This window comes from Leucopleurus acutus (assembly GCF_964270905.1).
Source record: "Leucopleurus acutus genome assembly, chromosome: 7".
NCBI classification, from domain to species: domain Eukaryota; kingdom Metazoa; phylum Chordata; class Mammalia; order Artiodactyla; family Delphinidae; genus Leucopleurus; species Leucopleurus acutus.
In genome coordinates this window covers 31,440,013-31,455,083 of record NC_139150.1, presented here as the reverse complement: position 1 = coordinate 31,455,083, position 15,071 = coordinate 31,440,013, and the positions used below count along the sequence as shown (strand labels likewise).

The window sequence follows — 15,071 nt, the reverse complement described above, 5'->3', positions numbered from 1 at the left end:
TATTAGAAAGAGTAGAAGGAAATAAAATGATGGCAATGTTTTTTTTTTTTTAGATGGTGGGAGAGTGCCTGATTTGCTGTTTTTGTTTAAGTTTGTCATTCTTTTATATGTTTTAATTTTAAAACCTGGGATTATTGAAATTTATAGGAATCCTTTTTTTTTCCCCTTTTTCAGATGTGAATCTGGTTACACTGGACAGCACTGTGAAAAGACAGACTTTAGTATTCTCTATGTAGTGCCAAGTAGGCAAAAGCTCACTCATGTTCTTATTGCAGCAATTATTGGAGCTGTACAGATTGCCATTATAGTAGCAATTGTCATGTGCATAACAAGGTAGGTAATGGCCTAAGAAACACCAACTTTCAATTAGAGGTGGGTAGCTGTGTTCAAGAACCTTGAAACACTCAAAATGATAGGGACTTTACGTCCACCAGCCTATTAGGAAGAAATCCTAGGATCAGTTCTCTAAGGTTTCCACGTAGGTCTGACCTCTCAGTGTCTTGCTGCTTTAGAATTTGGTCAAGAACTCACTCCCAGGGTTACAGGCTGCAAGCAGAGGAAGCGTGAGGATATTCAGTGGCATAAAGGAATTTCGAGATCTTAGAACTATGTGTGTGCTTCAAGCACTGAATTTAGGGACAGCGATGGTAGCAGAATGGTCTGCACATGCACGTAAGAGCCATGCAGAAACTTTTTAAGTCCTGCAGAACTGACTAGGTCTTATGCCCTAAGAATATACTTTATCCATAGTAAATATAATAAGGGAAGAAATCAGAGGTTAAAGAAAACTGCTTTTTTATATGTTGTCTTAACATTACTTCATTTTCTGGAATACAGTCATAAATATTAAACTTCAAAATTCTCTATCATAACTAAAACTGTTGGAGTTTATCATAACTAGCCCCCAAACTAAAGGACGTATTTGGAGTGCAATTAGCCTAAAAATGGGTGTTTTCCAGGCTGAGTGGAAATATGTAAGTCAGAACTGAACTGGACCTGGGAGAAGTAAAAGCAAATTAAGTTCATCTTGTCTTTATGCTTCCCAGCCTCATGTCTTTTCTTCTTGCTTGCTTTGTCCTACCTCCTTTAAGGCTTGGTTCAGAGTCCCATAAACATCATCTCTATACTTTTCTGTATTATTCTGGGCAGAGGGTTGGAATTTATCAAGTGCAGATATTGGCAGGCCATAATGGATTTATGGCTCTTCTATCCAAAGACAGGATAGAAGCAGATCTTCAGTGGTCTCAGCCATCTGGAGCTAAAATGATAAATCTAGAAATGATAAAAAATATTCTCTGAGAAGCAGATATTTTTCATAAAATTTAAGCACTAAAGCCAGTGGACTTTTATTCTGTAGAACAGATGATCTGCCCTTAGGCAAGACTACTGAGTATAAAATTTGACAGTAGATTAAAGTAGAGACATAATATTATAAAAAATAATGACAGCACAAAGGGAAAATAGAAAAAAAAACTACCATATAACAGCAGGGCTGCCTGTGGCTATTTAACATAGGCTCAGAGGTTAAGTAATTTGCCTGTGGTCATCCAGCTAGCAAGTGGAAGTGTCTGGATTTGGATTTGGTGCTGCCCCATTTCCTAAATCATTCCTCTTTCCACTGAACCACCAAGAGGAAGAGGGTCTGTGTTGAGTCATCTTGGGAAATATATGTGCCAAGTATGACCATTGCATGGGAGCAAGGTTCAAACTTGATTTTGTAGTGGTTCAGGGTTTTTGAACAGGGGAGGGACTTGGTATGAACCATTTTTCCAGAGCATTAATCCGAGTGTCATCTGAAAAATTCACCAGAGGAGAGAAAATGTGAGGTTGGGGGAGACCATTTAGGACATCATTAGAGTAAAGCAGGAGTGGAGTAATAGATGATTTTGAAGATGAATGAAAGAAATAAGGTAATTAGGTAAAGGTAAGGGAAGATTTTGAAACCCAGTGACAGTGCCATCTTTAAGATCAAAGGATGTTAAAGTCAGCAGGGAGTTATTTTGCATTCAACCCCTTCATTCTAGAGAAGTGAGGAAACTGGAGCCCTGGGATGGGAAGTATCTTAGCTAAGATCACAGAGATAGTTCAGCCCTTTTACAGATCGTATCCAGCCTTTTGTCCAGCTCTCTGCTTTGATTCTCACTGTGCTGTAATCCTCAACGACTAAATTAAAGATACCCGGCAAGTAGTTTTCAAGGTAGTACCCCCCCCCCAATTTATACCCCAAATGCATTTGCTGCCTTCACAGACACGTCAGCATTGCCATATATTTATTTTTAACTGTGTTACAGTGTCTACACTGCCCTCCATCTCTATGTCTGAAGGGTCAACTCATTGAATTTATCATAGATCTCTCCCTGAGGGCTTTTTATTGTGGCATTTTCTCCTCTAGAATGTCTTGCTCATGTGGATTTAGGATATTATGATTATGCGCCTGGACTTATCTGCATTGCATTTTTAAGGAGTGCCTCTCCCACATAGTCCATTACGGGACAGCTGTTCACTTATCCTGGGGTGGCTGTTACATATGAGGAATCTTCCTTTAAAAGGATGTTCTCACTGACCCACTTATCAAGACTGCATAAGTGAAATTTTCTTCTTTTATGCTTGTAATCTTCTTTCATGTTGAACATCACCTTAGCCAGATCCCTTTATTGTATAGATGAAAAAACCATGGTCCCGGGAAGTTGGAACTTGTCCAATGTCAAGGTGAGTTTGTGACAGTTGCAGAGGGTTGCTTGCCCTCTAAACCAGTGTCCCCATTTATGAAATGGAGATGATTCCATCACTGTCTACCTCCAAGTGTTTTTATGGGGATGAGTAAGATAAAATCTGTGAAAAACAGTTATGTAAAATGGAAGTGTTACCACCAAGGCTTTTAAGTCAAGACAAAGTAGTGCTCTTTGAAACTGAATAAAATCCTGGAACCTTACAGTAGAAGCACTCATTCTCTCAAGACTTTCTTTCCATTAGATTATAAGTTCTTTGCTGGCAGAGATTTTAGAGGTTAGTCCAACTTTAATATTTGCTTATAGGAAGAGGAGGTTGCACAGCTAGTTTCTAGCAGAGCCGAAACTCAGAATTACTGGAACTCATCTCAGTCCCTTTATTCCATGTTGTGTAGCATAGCACTTTGTGCACAGTAGGAGCTGATATGTTTGCATTCTAGTGGGCAAGCACAAGAGCAGTGACGGCACGATGAGCTTTATACCCCCGCGGAGGAACATGTACGGAACAGTGAGAGCAGAGTCAAGGAATATCCCTTATGCCCCGGAGGGCAGTTCTATTCTGGGTTCTGTGATGTGCCCTAGAAGGGTGTGGAATGACTTCTTAGTTACTGTCTAAAATTGCTAGGCATTTCCTGTGTATTCTGATCTGAGGTTAATAAGCACATTTCTTCCTGATTTCTCCTTCATTTAAGCTGTCCTTGTCATTTTTGGGGGTGTCATCATGCTCAGGGAAAGTACATAAGCCAGGAGCCTTTCTACTGTCACGAGTTTATATGTTAGCAGTCACTGTGTCTTGGGAGCTGCCAGGCCAGAAGAAGGGTGGGGATTCCTCTCGGGGATGCACATGCACCAGGGGACACTCCAGGAGTGAGTTCCATTTGTATTCATACCTGCATCATATATCAAACCCTCTTACCTCCCAGCTTTATAGAGAAGATGGCAGTCTGACATGTTGGTCTCTCATCAAATAGTGTCTGTTTCCCTTTCATGTGGTCACATGCAGTATGGCTTTACGTGTGAAGTGTGTGTTACTCTGGAAACATTTGAAATATCCTAAACAAAATGACATTTTTCTTTTTTTTTTTCTTAATTCAACAGAAAATGCCCTAAAAACAATAGAGGACGACGACAGAAGCAAAACCTAGGTCATTTTACTTCAGATACATCATCCAGAATGGTTTAAACTGATGACTTTTATATGTACACTGACCATGTGATGTACATTTGTCTTTTTTTAAAGAATGGAAATATTTATTTCAGAGGCCTTATTTTTGGACATTTTTAGTGTAGTACTGTTAGCTCGTATTTAGAATATTCAGCTACAACAGTTTTGGACTGTTTAGTAGTCTTTGTTTTATGTTTTTAAATACAGAAATTGATTTCACAAATTTGTACCACATGGTAATTCTAAGACTTGTTCTTTACCCATGGAATGTAATATTTTTGCAAAGATGGACCACTTCACAAATGGTTATAAAGTCAGACCCACTTCTTCCACAATGACCACAGCAAATGACCAAGCATGAACTGAAGGTAAAGATGTTTACAGATTACTTTTCTTACAAAAGAAAATCTAGAAGACTCTGTGTTTAGACATTTCAATGTTTTTGAGATTTATTAACCGATTTTTTAGACACTGCCTATTGCATGAATTGTAAAGCTGTGTGTGTTAGATGTAAAATATTTATAAGGTGTATGGACTGGAATTTGATCCTTTCTCTCCTTGAAAAAGTAATTCTGAATTTTTAAAAGTATATGGTAGCAATGATGGAACGGATCACTGAAAAGTAGATTTAGATGTTGTGAAAATAGTCTGTTTAACAAACAGATTGGAATAAAGCCTACACTATCATTTAAACTACTTCTATACACATTCATTTTTAAAGAAATATTTGTTTTAACATAAATAAACCAATTGTATCAGTGTTTGTGAATAAATGCAAAAATGATTGTTAACGATTGGTGCTCTTCACATGAGCTTAAAAATCATCTAAGACCTCTATCCAAATTTGTCCTGTAGTAATAGCTATACTAATAGATTGTTGGTGTTTAAAGATCTGAAGTGTGAATAGAATGTATTCAGCTGTTTAACATGTAGTTTAGGTATTCAGAAGTATGCATGTAGAATTTAAGAATATGTTCAAAATATTAATTTTAATATTTGGTTTGGAAAAGCATGTTATAATATAATGTTTTCACTATACGGCCTCTGTTTTGGTGTGTTTATTTACTGCATTCTTTGATATTGACATATCAGTATGTTTAATATGTGAAATTAATAGAAAAAGCAGATTTCAGTTCAAAATTCCCATTTGCTTTTACAAATACTGCTTGAAATTGTCTAAAGGTAGAAGCTTCACCCAGCGCTTGGAGTTTGCCTTTTTGGTTATTTGGCTTCGAGGCTTAATATTAGTAACATGGTGGCCTTAGGGAACTTTTTTTTAAAAAAGCTTTCCTCTTCTACCCACACAGTCTTATTTGAGTACCTTAGTCATCAGTAAGCATGTTTGGAACAGCACCCAGTGCTTTTGCAAGGGTTCATATTGCAGAACAGTCACGTATGGGTATTTGTAGTTACAAATACTTGACCAGTCTCCAGGGGTGGGGTTTCCAACCCTTTAAACAACCCTGTTCCCTGTTATCAGGCTAACTTTTTGCTCTCAGTGCCAGAATTGATTGCGCTAAGACATCTTTCACTGAGAAATAAATAAAATGGAACATAATGGGTCTGCTTCAAATGCTGATAAAATCCACCAGAATCGCCTGTCGAGTGTGACAGAAGATGAAGACCAAGACGCTGCTCTTACCATCGTGACTGTGCTGGACAAAGTAGCTGCCATCGTGGACAGCGTGCAGGCCAGCCAGAAGAGGATAGAGGAGAGACACAGGGCGATGGAAAATGCCATGAAGACCGTCCAGATTGACCTGCTGAAGTTTTCGCAGTCACACAGCAACACAGGTTATGTCATTAACAAGCTGATGGAGAAAACGCGAAAGATCAGTGCTCACATTAAAGAAGTGAGGGCCCGAGTGGAGAAGCAACAAACTCACGTCAAAAAAGTTGAATCCAAGCAAGAGGAAATAATGAAGAAGAACAAATTCCGTGTGGTAATATTCCAGGTAAGCTGGCACCTGTGTTTAGCTCGATTACTGCTGTCTGTTGCGTCCTTTAATGGCCAACAGGTCTTGTCAGACCTGTCACATGGTAACTATTGTGTATATGCGTGTGGTGGAGTTCTGTATCATCAGAGATCTCAGGATAAAACCATTTCTATGTTAACTGGTATACTATCATGTCAGTGTTTTGAGCTTCTCAGCCGTTTCATGTAATATGAACTGTGGATCATAGCTGAGTCTATTTCTTGCCTTTGAAACTTAATATTGGTAAGCTGCTTTTGGCGTATTAGCCGTATTAGCATGATGCCCTCTCAAAGCCTTTGAGAAGGTTAGGACTAGAAGATATCTAAGAAGCCTCCAGTTTAAAACACCTCTTTGTTATAGAAAAAAAGAAACTGAGGACCTGTAGCTCTGCAAAGTGGTTCTTTCCCTTATTATGGAGAGCCCAGAAAGCCCTAAACAGTAAAATGTAAACTTTTCAGAATATAATTTGTCTATTGGAATTTTTACCTATAATAATGTATAAGTCACAATAATAAGACAAACGGTCTATTTCTTAATGAACAATCAGACAGTTGTTCTTTTTCTTATAGTTATATAAATGTAGGAGTCACATAAGTAATTCCTTATATTTGATTACCAAGTCTTTACTTAGCTGAATTCTTTTAGCTGCACTGCACAGCTTGTGGGATCTTAGTTCCCTGATCAGGGATCGAACCTGTGCCCTCTGCAGAGGAAGCACAGAGTCCTAACCACTGACTGCCTGGGAAGTCCCTACTTAGCTGATTTTACATGATAGTTTTTGTGTGGCGTTGTGTGTTGAGATAATAAGTTCCTATCTTACTCTGCACTTGATACTCATATTTTTTGAAATAGGAACACATCCATGGCAAATGCCTAATATCTATAATATATTTTAAAACTCTTACAAATTAAAAGGGAAAAAGTTGAACTTTCATGGTAGAAAAATTGGAAAGTCATTATCAGTCGGTTCACAAAAGACAAAGTAAATGAGCAAAATTCCATTTTCACCTATGTAAATATTTGCAGTTACTGAAACATTCGCAGAGTTTAAGAGTAGGAAATAATAAGCACTTTCATATTCTGCTGGTAGAATATTAAATGATACATTTCTGGAGGGCAGTTTTGGTATTATGTGTTAAGAACCTTAAAAATTCGCAAACCTTTTGGCCCCAAAATTTAATGTCAAAGAATTTGTTGTAAGCATAAAATCAGGAATGTGTGCGGGCATGTTCACTGGTACATATATGCAGTGTTATCACACTGTATTTTTAAAATGCATGTATGCCCATATGCATAGAGAAAAGGCCTAGAAGAATAAAAACAAATTGAAATAGGAACACAGTTGGTAGGTAGTTGAAAGATACCAGGGATGTGGGCCATAACTCCCGGGGCATTCTTTACACTTCAGTCAATTCTCCATAGCCCACTGTTGGCTGATAAGGTTACACGGGGATGGCAGAGTGGTATTTTGGATCTGTATTTAAGAGCCTGTTGGTTATTTAGGAGGAAGAATGGGAGGAGAGAGAGGGTTGCTTACTTCAAAGGTAGTTAAGTTCGACTATGCCATCTGAAGGCCTTTACCATTTCCCTCTCCTCCCAGGTCCCTGGAAGTCCTTCTCCAGACTTAAATTTTTGAAAAAAAAAAATCAGTCATCTTACTCTCAGAAGCCAGTTGTAGTATATGTAATGGGGATCTAAATTTAGTACTGGAGAATGTAGTATCCATTCTTGAATTCACTTTTCCACGGGCATTAACAGTTCATTGCAGCTCTATTTACAATAGCCAGGACATGGAAGCAACCTAAGTGTCCATCAACAGATGAATGGATAAAGAAGATGTGGCACATATATACAATGGAATATTACTCAGCCATAAAAAGAAATGAAATTGAGTTATTTGTAGTGAGGTGGTTGGACCTAGAGTCTGTCATACAGAGTGAAGTAAGTCAGAAAGACCATATGCTAACACATATATGTGGAATCTAAGAAAAAAAAATGGTTCTGATGAACCTAGGGGCAGGACAGGAATAAAGATGCAGACATAGAGAATGGACTTGAGGACACGGGGAGGGGGAAGGGTAAGCTGGGACGAAGTGAGAGAGTAGTATTGACATATACACACTACCAAACGTAAAATAGATAGCTAGTGGGAAGCAGCCACATAGCACAGGGAGATCAGCTCGGTGCTTTATGACCATCTAGAAGGGTGGGATAGGGAGGGTGGGAGGGAGGGAGACACAAGAGGGAAGAGATATGGGAACATATGTATATGTATAACTGATTTACTTTGTTATAAAGCAGAAACTAACACACCATTGTAAAGCAATTATACTCCAATAAAGATGTTTAAAAAAAAAAACAAACAGTAATGGGTATAACTCACCCTCCACTTGCATGGGGCATGCCAGGAAACATTCTTGGTATCCAGCATTTCTCCTGAGAACCTTTGTGTGAAGAGTAGACCAGGTTAACAATCAAGATTTACAAAGGCTAAAGAAAGCAGAGGAGTTTCTGAGAAGTTCTAATTGACCCTTGTTTGTCTATTGACATAATTCTTTTTTTTTAAAGTTGTTTCTATATTCACCTGTTTATTCCCTGAAAGTTGCTATTTTTTTTCTTTGAGCACCTACAGTTACTTGAATGAATAGAAGATGGTATGAAAAAGGAAGCGAGAGGCACTAGTGAGAGACATAATGCTATGAAGAGTCTGTGAAGTTAAGTTGTTCAGAGTAAGCAGCACTTTATCTATAAGCAGTGGCTATCTCTTATAATGGGAGAGCATGTAAAGAAAAGATAAATACCAATGGATTCAATGATTCATTAGATATTAGAACACTGTATACAGCATTCATATGGGTTTGTTTAACAGAAGTCATATGCTTAACAGTTAAAAGTTATATATATATATGTGTGTGCATGCATATATATATATATATATATTTTTTTTTTTTTTTTTTTGGCCAAACTGCGTACCTTGCAGGATCTCAGTTCCCCAACCAAGGATTGAACCCAGGCCACGGCAGTGAAAGCTCCAAATCCTAACCACTAGACCACCAGGGAACTCCCAAAATTCTTATAATTCATTCTTACAGTTAATATGTTTAAGTGGCTATATTGAGATTGCTCCTTCCACTAAAATTAACTTGAAGCTGAGTAATTCAGCTCTAGTATACTTTCGTTTTGATTTGGGTTTTTCCTCAAAAAGATTTCCCTAGATATATCTTTTGGTGGCAGTCTTTATTGCTATTTTATCTCCCACCTTTGTGTACGGCAGAGCTTTCACCTAATTGTGGACATTGGCATTGAAAAAAATGATCTGCTCTTTATCATACAATTATGATTTCTCCTTGAACATGCTTTCACCTTAGCAACCTCCTCACCATGAAAGAAAGCCAGGAGGCTTCCCATATCTTCTAACAATTTTGCTTACGAACCACATGCCCGTGCCTCCCAAATGAGGTATTTGGCCATTCCCTAATGATAAGTCCCGGACTTCTAAATATTCGAAATTCTCTTAGCAGTATTACTTTGATAATCAAGGCCATTATACTCTGACTCATAATACTCATTTTGTTACAAAAATCATCTTTACCTAGAATTTTACATGAAAAAATGTATAATAATTGTATTTGGCAATCAACTATAATTCAGCCCTATAATTTTCAATTATTATTACAGTGTATTCACCACTAACTCATGGTATCTTTGACTCAGAGGAGTTGCAACAAATAGATTTACATAGCAGGTGCTTTCTCTGTCTCTACCCCTGTTTTGTTTTGTTTTTAAGCCTGAGTTTGTTGTGCAGTTGAAGAAGGGTTTGTGATTCTTGAGTTAAGCCATAACTGATTTCTTCACAGCAGGATTGTGAGGGTTTTTCCATATGAAACAGTAATTATTGTTTGGCTCCTTTTCTAATTATACCTACTCAGTCCATACCCACCCACTCAGTGCTGCTGAAGCTACTCCCTGTAGTAGCTGTCAGGAAAGGAGAGGAATAATGTTGCTGCTTCTGATTCATCAGAGAGCTATGAGATACCCACTCTACCTTTTTTTTTTTTTTTTAAGTTCCTAGACTCTCCAATCCTGTAGCCAAAGAAGTTAATTTTAAATAAGTATCCAGAGAAGTAAAGTTCTGGGGATACGTTCTTGACTATCAGGATGATAGGTTTTGGAATACGTATAAATGTATTTCTTACACAGTAAATTTTTTGGTTGAACAGATTTAATCTGGATCTCAAGTAGTAGCACAGTTTCTTTTAGAAATTTCAACTCGTGGATTCAGTTAAAAATCCCATGATCTTTAAAGTTTTTCCTGTTTAGTTTTAGAAATAACCCTGAAATAGAAAGTTGGGGTCCTTTAGCAGCCATGTTTCTGGCCTGGTTCTCAAGGTTACCAGTGTCTGCCATGTTCCCAAATCCAATTTGATGAGTCCTTTTACCTTTTTGACATATTTGTCATAGTTGGTCCCTCCCTCTCTTCTTGAAACTTTTTTCCCCTTGGCTTCTGGGGGTGCCTCTCGCTCTTGGATTTCCTCCTGCCTCACTGGCTGACATTTATCCTTTTTGGTTCTTTCTCATCTCTTCCTTCCTCTTCTTCTTTTTTTTTTTTTGAATTATTTATTTATTTATTTGGCTGTGCTGGGTCTTAGTTGCGGCACATGGAATCTTAGTTGCCCCGTGCGAGATCTTTGTCGCAGCATGAGGGATCTTTAGTTGCAGCATGCAGGGTCTTTAGTTGTGGCATGTGAACTTTTAGTTGTAGCATGTGGGATCTAGTTCCCTGACCAGGAATTGAACCCGGGCCCTCCTGCATTGGGAGTGTGGAGTCTTAGCCACTGTATCACCAGGGAAGTCCCTCATCTCTTCCTTCTTATCTTCAGGTCCAAAATCCATTTATGTATCAATAACACCAAAATTCAAAAATCTGTAAAAATAAAATTTTTATCGTAACTTATTTGGCAGCAAGACCTAGCTTTACCTGAACTCAGTGGATGCCAAAACCCAACCTCAAGTAGCATGAGGCTGTTTATACTCTTTGTCCCACCTTAGAGTGAATGTTTGTATTTTTTTGCCACAAAAAGGTTTCTTCCCAAGATCTCACTGGCAATGTTATGTAATATATTATTTTCCCCAAATCTGAAATATTCTGATTCCTGAAAGGTAGCTTGGTTCCAAGGAGTTTTGAATAATGGAGTGTAGACCCATTCATTCAATCTCTTGGTGATCTCTTTCATCTGGTGTCATGATTTTTAGTTTCATCTTTATGTTAATGATGCCTAAATTTATCTCTAGTCCAGATCTCTCTCCTGAATCCCAGACTTATGTACTCAGCTGTCCACTCAACATCTCTGCTTGGATGTACAGTGGGCATCTCAAAGTCAGCATGTTCAGATCCCATCCTTCCCCATCTCAGTGAATGGCTAATCTGTCCTTCAGCCGCTCAGGCCCTGGACTAGAGAATCATCCTTGACACTCTCCACATCTCAATCTAGCAGCAGCAGATCCTGTTGGCTCCTACCTTCAAAGTGGATCTAGAATCAGGCCACTTCTCACCACCACCTCTGTCCACACCCTGATCCATCTCTTACCTGATTGAGCTCAGTGGTCTCTAACTGCTGTCCCTGCTTCTCATCTTGCCCTCGATAGCCTTGTTTCAGCAGGGTGACCCTTTTACAACATAGGTCAAGTCATGTCACTATCCTCAAAACTTTTTAGAAGGCTTCCTATCGCACTCGGAGTAAGAGCCACGGTCCTTATGATCAGATACAGAGCCCTACGCGAGCTGGCCCTCCCACTGCCTCTCTTACCCTCTCTCCTCTTGCCCCTTGGTCACTCTGCTTCAGCCACACTGCCTTCCTTGCTGTTTCTCGTTTCCTCCCAGTTATATGCATTACCTTCAGGTCTAGGCTTGGATGTCACCTTATTAGTGAGGCCTTTCCAAGCATCCTCCCCAGTCACTGTGTATCCCCCTGCCCTGCTCTATTTTTCACCTTAGCACTTATCACCATCCAACATACTATGTAAGTAACTTGTTTATTTCTCTCGTCAAGAATACAAGTTCTTTTACTCTTTTTTTTTTTTTTTTTTTTGCGGTACACGGGCCTCTCACTGCCGTGGCCTCTCCCGTTGCGGAGCACAGGCTCCGGATGTGCAGGCTCAGCGGCCATGGCTCACGGGCCCAGCCGCTCCGCGGCATGTGGGATCTTCCCGGACCAGGGCACGAACCCGCATCCCCTGCATCGGCAGGTGGACTGCCAACCACTGAGCCACCAGAGAAGCCCTTTTACTCTGTTTTATTCAAAGAGGGAGGTTCTCAGTTCCTAGACTAGTGACTGGTGCATGGTAGGTGCTTAGTAACAATTTGTTGAATGAAGGCGTATGCTTCTTATTTGTTCCAACCGTCATTTGTTGAGTATACCTACTATGTACAAGGCACTCTGATAGATGCCAGGCATAAAACATAAATAAGATACATCTCTGCTTTCCTGGAAGCTATTATTTAGTGACGGCCTCAGGGAGACATATATAAATGAGTAGAGTTCTGATTCAATTCAGACTCTGATAAATGTTGTAAGTAGAGGAATGCATGTATCATTTTGGTATAGATTGGAGACAGGTTTGACCTCTGGGGGAAGTTGGGGATATTTGAATTGACTCGAAGAAAGATTTTATTCACAAAGCTGGAAAGAGGTGAAAGGTAGCAAAAACCACGTTTATGAAGGCATGCAGGGATGAAAACAGTATGTGTTTAAGGAACTCAGAGGGGTTGTGTTGCTGGACTGGAGGAGTGGGAAAGTAGGTTTTGCTCAAACTGGAGAGCCTTCTAATTATACTGAAGAATTTGAACTCTATCCTTTGAGTATTGGTGAGCTCCCCAATGTTTTAAAGTAGAGAAAGCATGTGATCAGAGCTATGTTTTAGAAACATTTCTCAGGAAGTACTTTGGTGATGTTTTAGAGGTATAAGTATTGCACGAGTTCAGGCCTGAGATGACAGGGCCTGAACTAAGACGTTGGTAGAGGCAAGGAGGAAGGAGGCGGGAACAGAAGAGTTAGTAGTTATTAAGCAATATTATCGACAGCGCTTAGTGACCAGTTGGATATGGGATGAAGAGAGGGAATATTTGGAACCATGCTTCTGAGGTTTTTCTGGGTGGCACCTGGAGGTATTGGTGCTGAGAGGTCCAGGAAAGGTTGATGGCTGGGCCTTGATTTTTGGATATGTGAAGTTAGAGGTTCCTGTGTTACATCTAGGTGGAGAAGTCTTTCTGACATGTAGAAATGGGTTTTCGTCTTAGGGGAAGGGGAGAGGTGAAGGTAAAAGATTTGTGAGTCTGCTTGCCTGGATGTGAAGGTAGAGCAGTGGATAAGTTTGCTCGGGGTGAGCTTGGGAGATGAAGAAAAAGAAACCCTGAGAAATGCCAGCATTTAGGGAGTGGGGGGAGGATAAGCAGCCCGTGGAGGAGATTGAAAAGGCGTGGCCGGAAGGTTAAAGAACCCATCGCTAACACACTTGCTTTCTCTCTCCTTCAGGAGGATATTCAGTGTCCAACGTCCCTGTCTATCATGAAAGACAGAAGCTTGACTGCTGAGGGTCCAGAGGAGGAGGACGATATCTTCGATCCCCCAGTTGATCTGTCTTCGGATGAAGAATATTATGTTGAAGAGAGCAGATCTGCCAGGCTTAAAAAGTCAGGCAGGAAGCGCATTGATAATATCAAAAAGGCCTTTTCCAAAGAAAACATGCAGAAGACACGGCAGAATTTTGACAAGAAAGTGAACAGAATTAGGACTAGAATAGTGACACCAGAGAGGAGAGAGCGGCTAAGGCAGTCAGGGGAGAGGTTAAGGCAGTCGGGGGAGAGGCTGAAGCAGTCAGGGGAAAGGTTTAAGAAATCTATTTCTAATGCAGCTCCTTCAAAGGAAGCTTTTAAGATGCATAGCCTTCGGAAAACTAAAGACCGTGCTGCGGCCGAAGGTCCCGAAGAGGTCAGGGAGATAGGGGTGGACATCATTGCCAGGAGTGAGTCTCTGGGCCCCATCAGTGAGCTGTACACCGAGGTGCTCAGTGAAACAGACCCCAAGGAGGCCAGAGCCTCACATCCTCCCCGAGAAGGTGGGCAAATCTCGACCCCCGAGCCTTTAAAAGTTACTTTTAAACCCCAGGTGAAAGTAGAGGATGATGAATCTCTTTTGCTAGATTTAAAGCAGTAATTATAAAGAGGAATTAAGTATATTATAATTGTAAGTCTCCTTAATCCCACAGTTTTAGTTTAATTAGCATAGTCCTTTACATGTATATGCCATATAGGAAAACATAAGTGGTATGGCTGTCTCATTTCTTAGGTTTAAAATTTTAAAGGTAATACAATTATTAATATACATTTGCTTAATTAATATACACTTCCTGGGGAGTTCTTTCCCCTCCCCCAGGACTTAGCCGATTCTGCCAGCTTTCTCTCTCAGGCCACCTCTCATGGCAGCTGTGGATCTTTAAGTTCCTTTCTCTTGCCCATCAGAAAAATAGTTTCCTAGTGAGGCCCAGTTAGGTGTTCGGTAGTCTACAATAAATGAAGGCCAAAGTTATGGCCATCATTTATTTGCAAGTGAACTCTCCATTTTGGTCTAGATTAATATTGTGGCCAAGCTCAAAGGGGAATAAGTCACATGTGGATTTTATCTGTATGTTCACATCAATAGATTTTTTAGTAAATTAGCACTCACACCCCTTTTTGATGCCTTTGCGTAAAAACGTTGAAGTGCTGGACTTGAGCATTTAGTTCTGGCATCACAGCTTTGCTTACAGGGAGCCACTTGGCAAGTCGTCTAACGGTCTGGTCAGTACAACGGAGAGGGTTCGCCTGTCCTGCCCTTCTCAGAGGACTGTTGTGCAGATAAGGAAATGTTATACATTCTGGGAGAACAAGAGCTATTTCCAGAGAAAACAAACCCCACTGGTTCCTCAAAAGCAGAATCGAAATAATTCCATCTTCTGAAAAAGTCCTGAGCTCCAAGCAGTGAGGACCTAGGTCGGACAGACACTAAAGTTGGTCTTCAGAAGCGTTTTCACAGAATCAGGAATCAAAAGTCAATGTTTGGGTGACATCTTTTTTGTCAAAGACTAAAACCAGACCTTGGGTTTGAGTTGGGTCTTGAAACGTTTCCTGGAAAATTCTTTTCTGATTTTCTTCTGATTCAGATC

At 39.9% G+C, this 15,071-nt stretch overlaps 2 protein-coding genes across 2 annotated transcripts in view; both read left to right on the top strand.

The window, feature by feature from the left end:
- TMEFF1 (transmembrane protein with EGF like and two follistatin like domains 1) overlaps window positions 1-3,913 on the top strand; it is a gene marked incomplete at its 5' end in the record, with an annotated part of 92,503 nt that extends 88,590 nt beyond the window's left edge. The window contains 2 exons of the mRNA XM_082843199.1: window positions 175-333; window positions 3,828-3,913. Of these exons, the coding sequence (XP_082699325.1) occupies window positions 175-333; window positions 3,828-3,912 (244 nt within the window). The 3' untranslated portion in view covers window position 3,913. The remainder of the gene's footprint in view (window positions 1-174; window positions 334-3,827) is intronic.
- Window positions 3,914-5,441: 1,528 nt separating this feature from the next.
- On the top strand, window positions 5,442-14,133 carry CAVIN4 (caveolae associated protein 4; the record flags this gene model as incomplete). The annotated part of the gene is made up of 2 exons (XM_082843198.1): window positions 5,442-5,849; window positions 13,403-14,133. 2 exons carry the CDS (start codon window positions 5,442-5,444, stop codon window positions 14,081-14,083), a joined length of 1,089 nt encoding a protein of 362 aa, XP_082699324.1. The 3' UTR covers window positions 14,084-14,133.
- Between the last annotated feature and the right edge of the window lie 938 nt (window positions 14,134-15,071).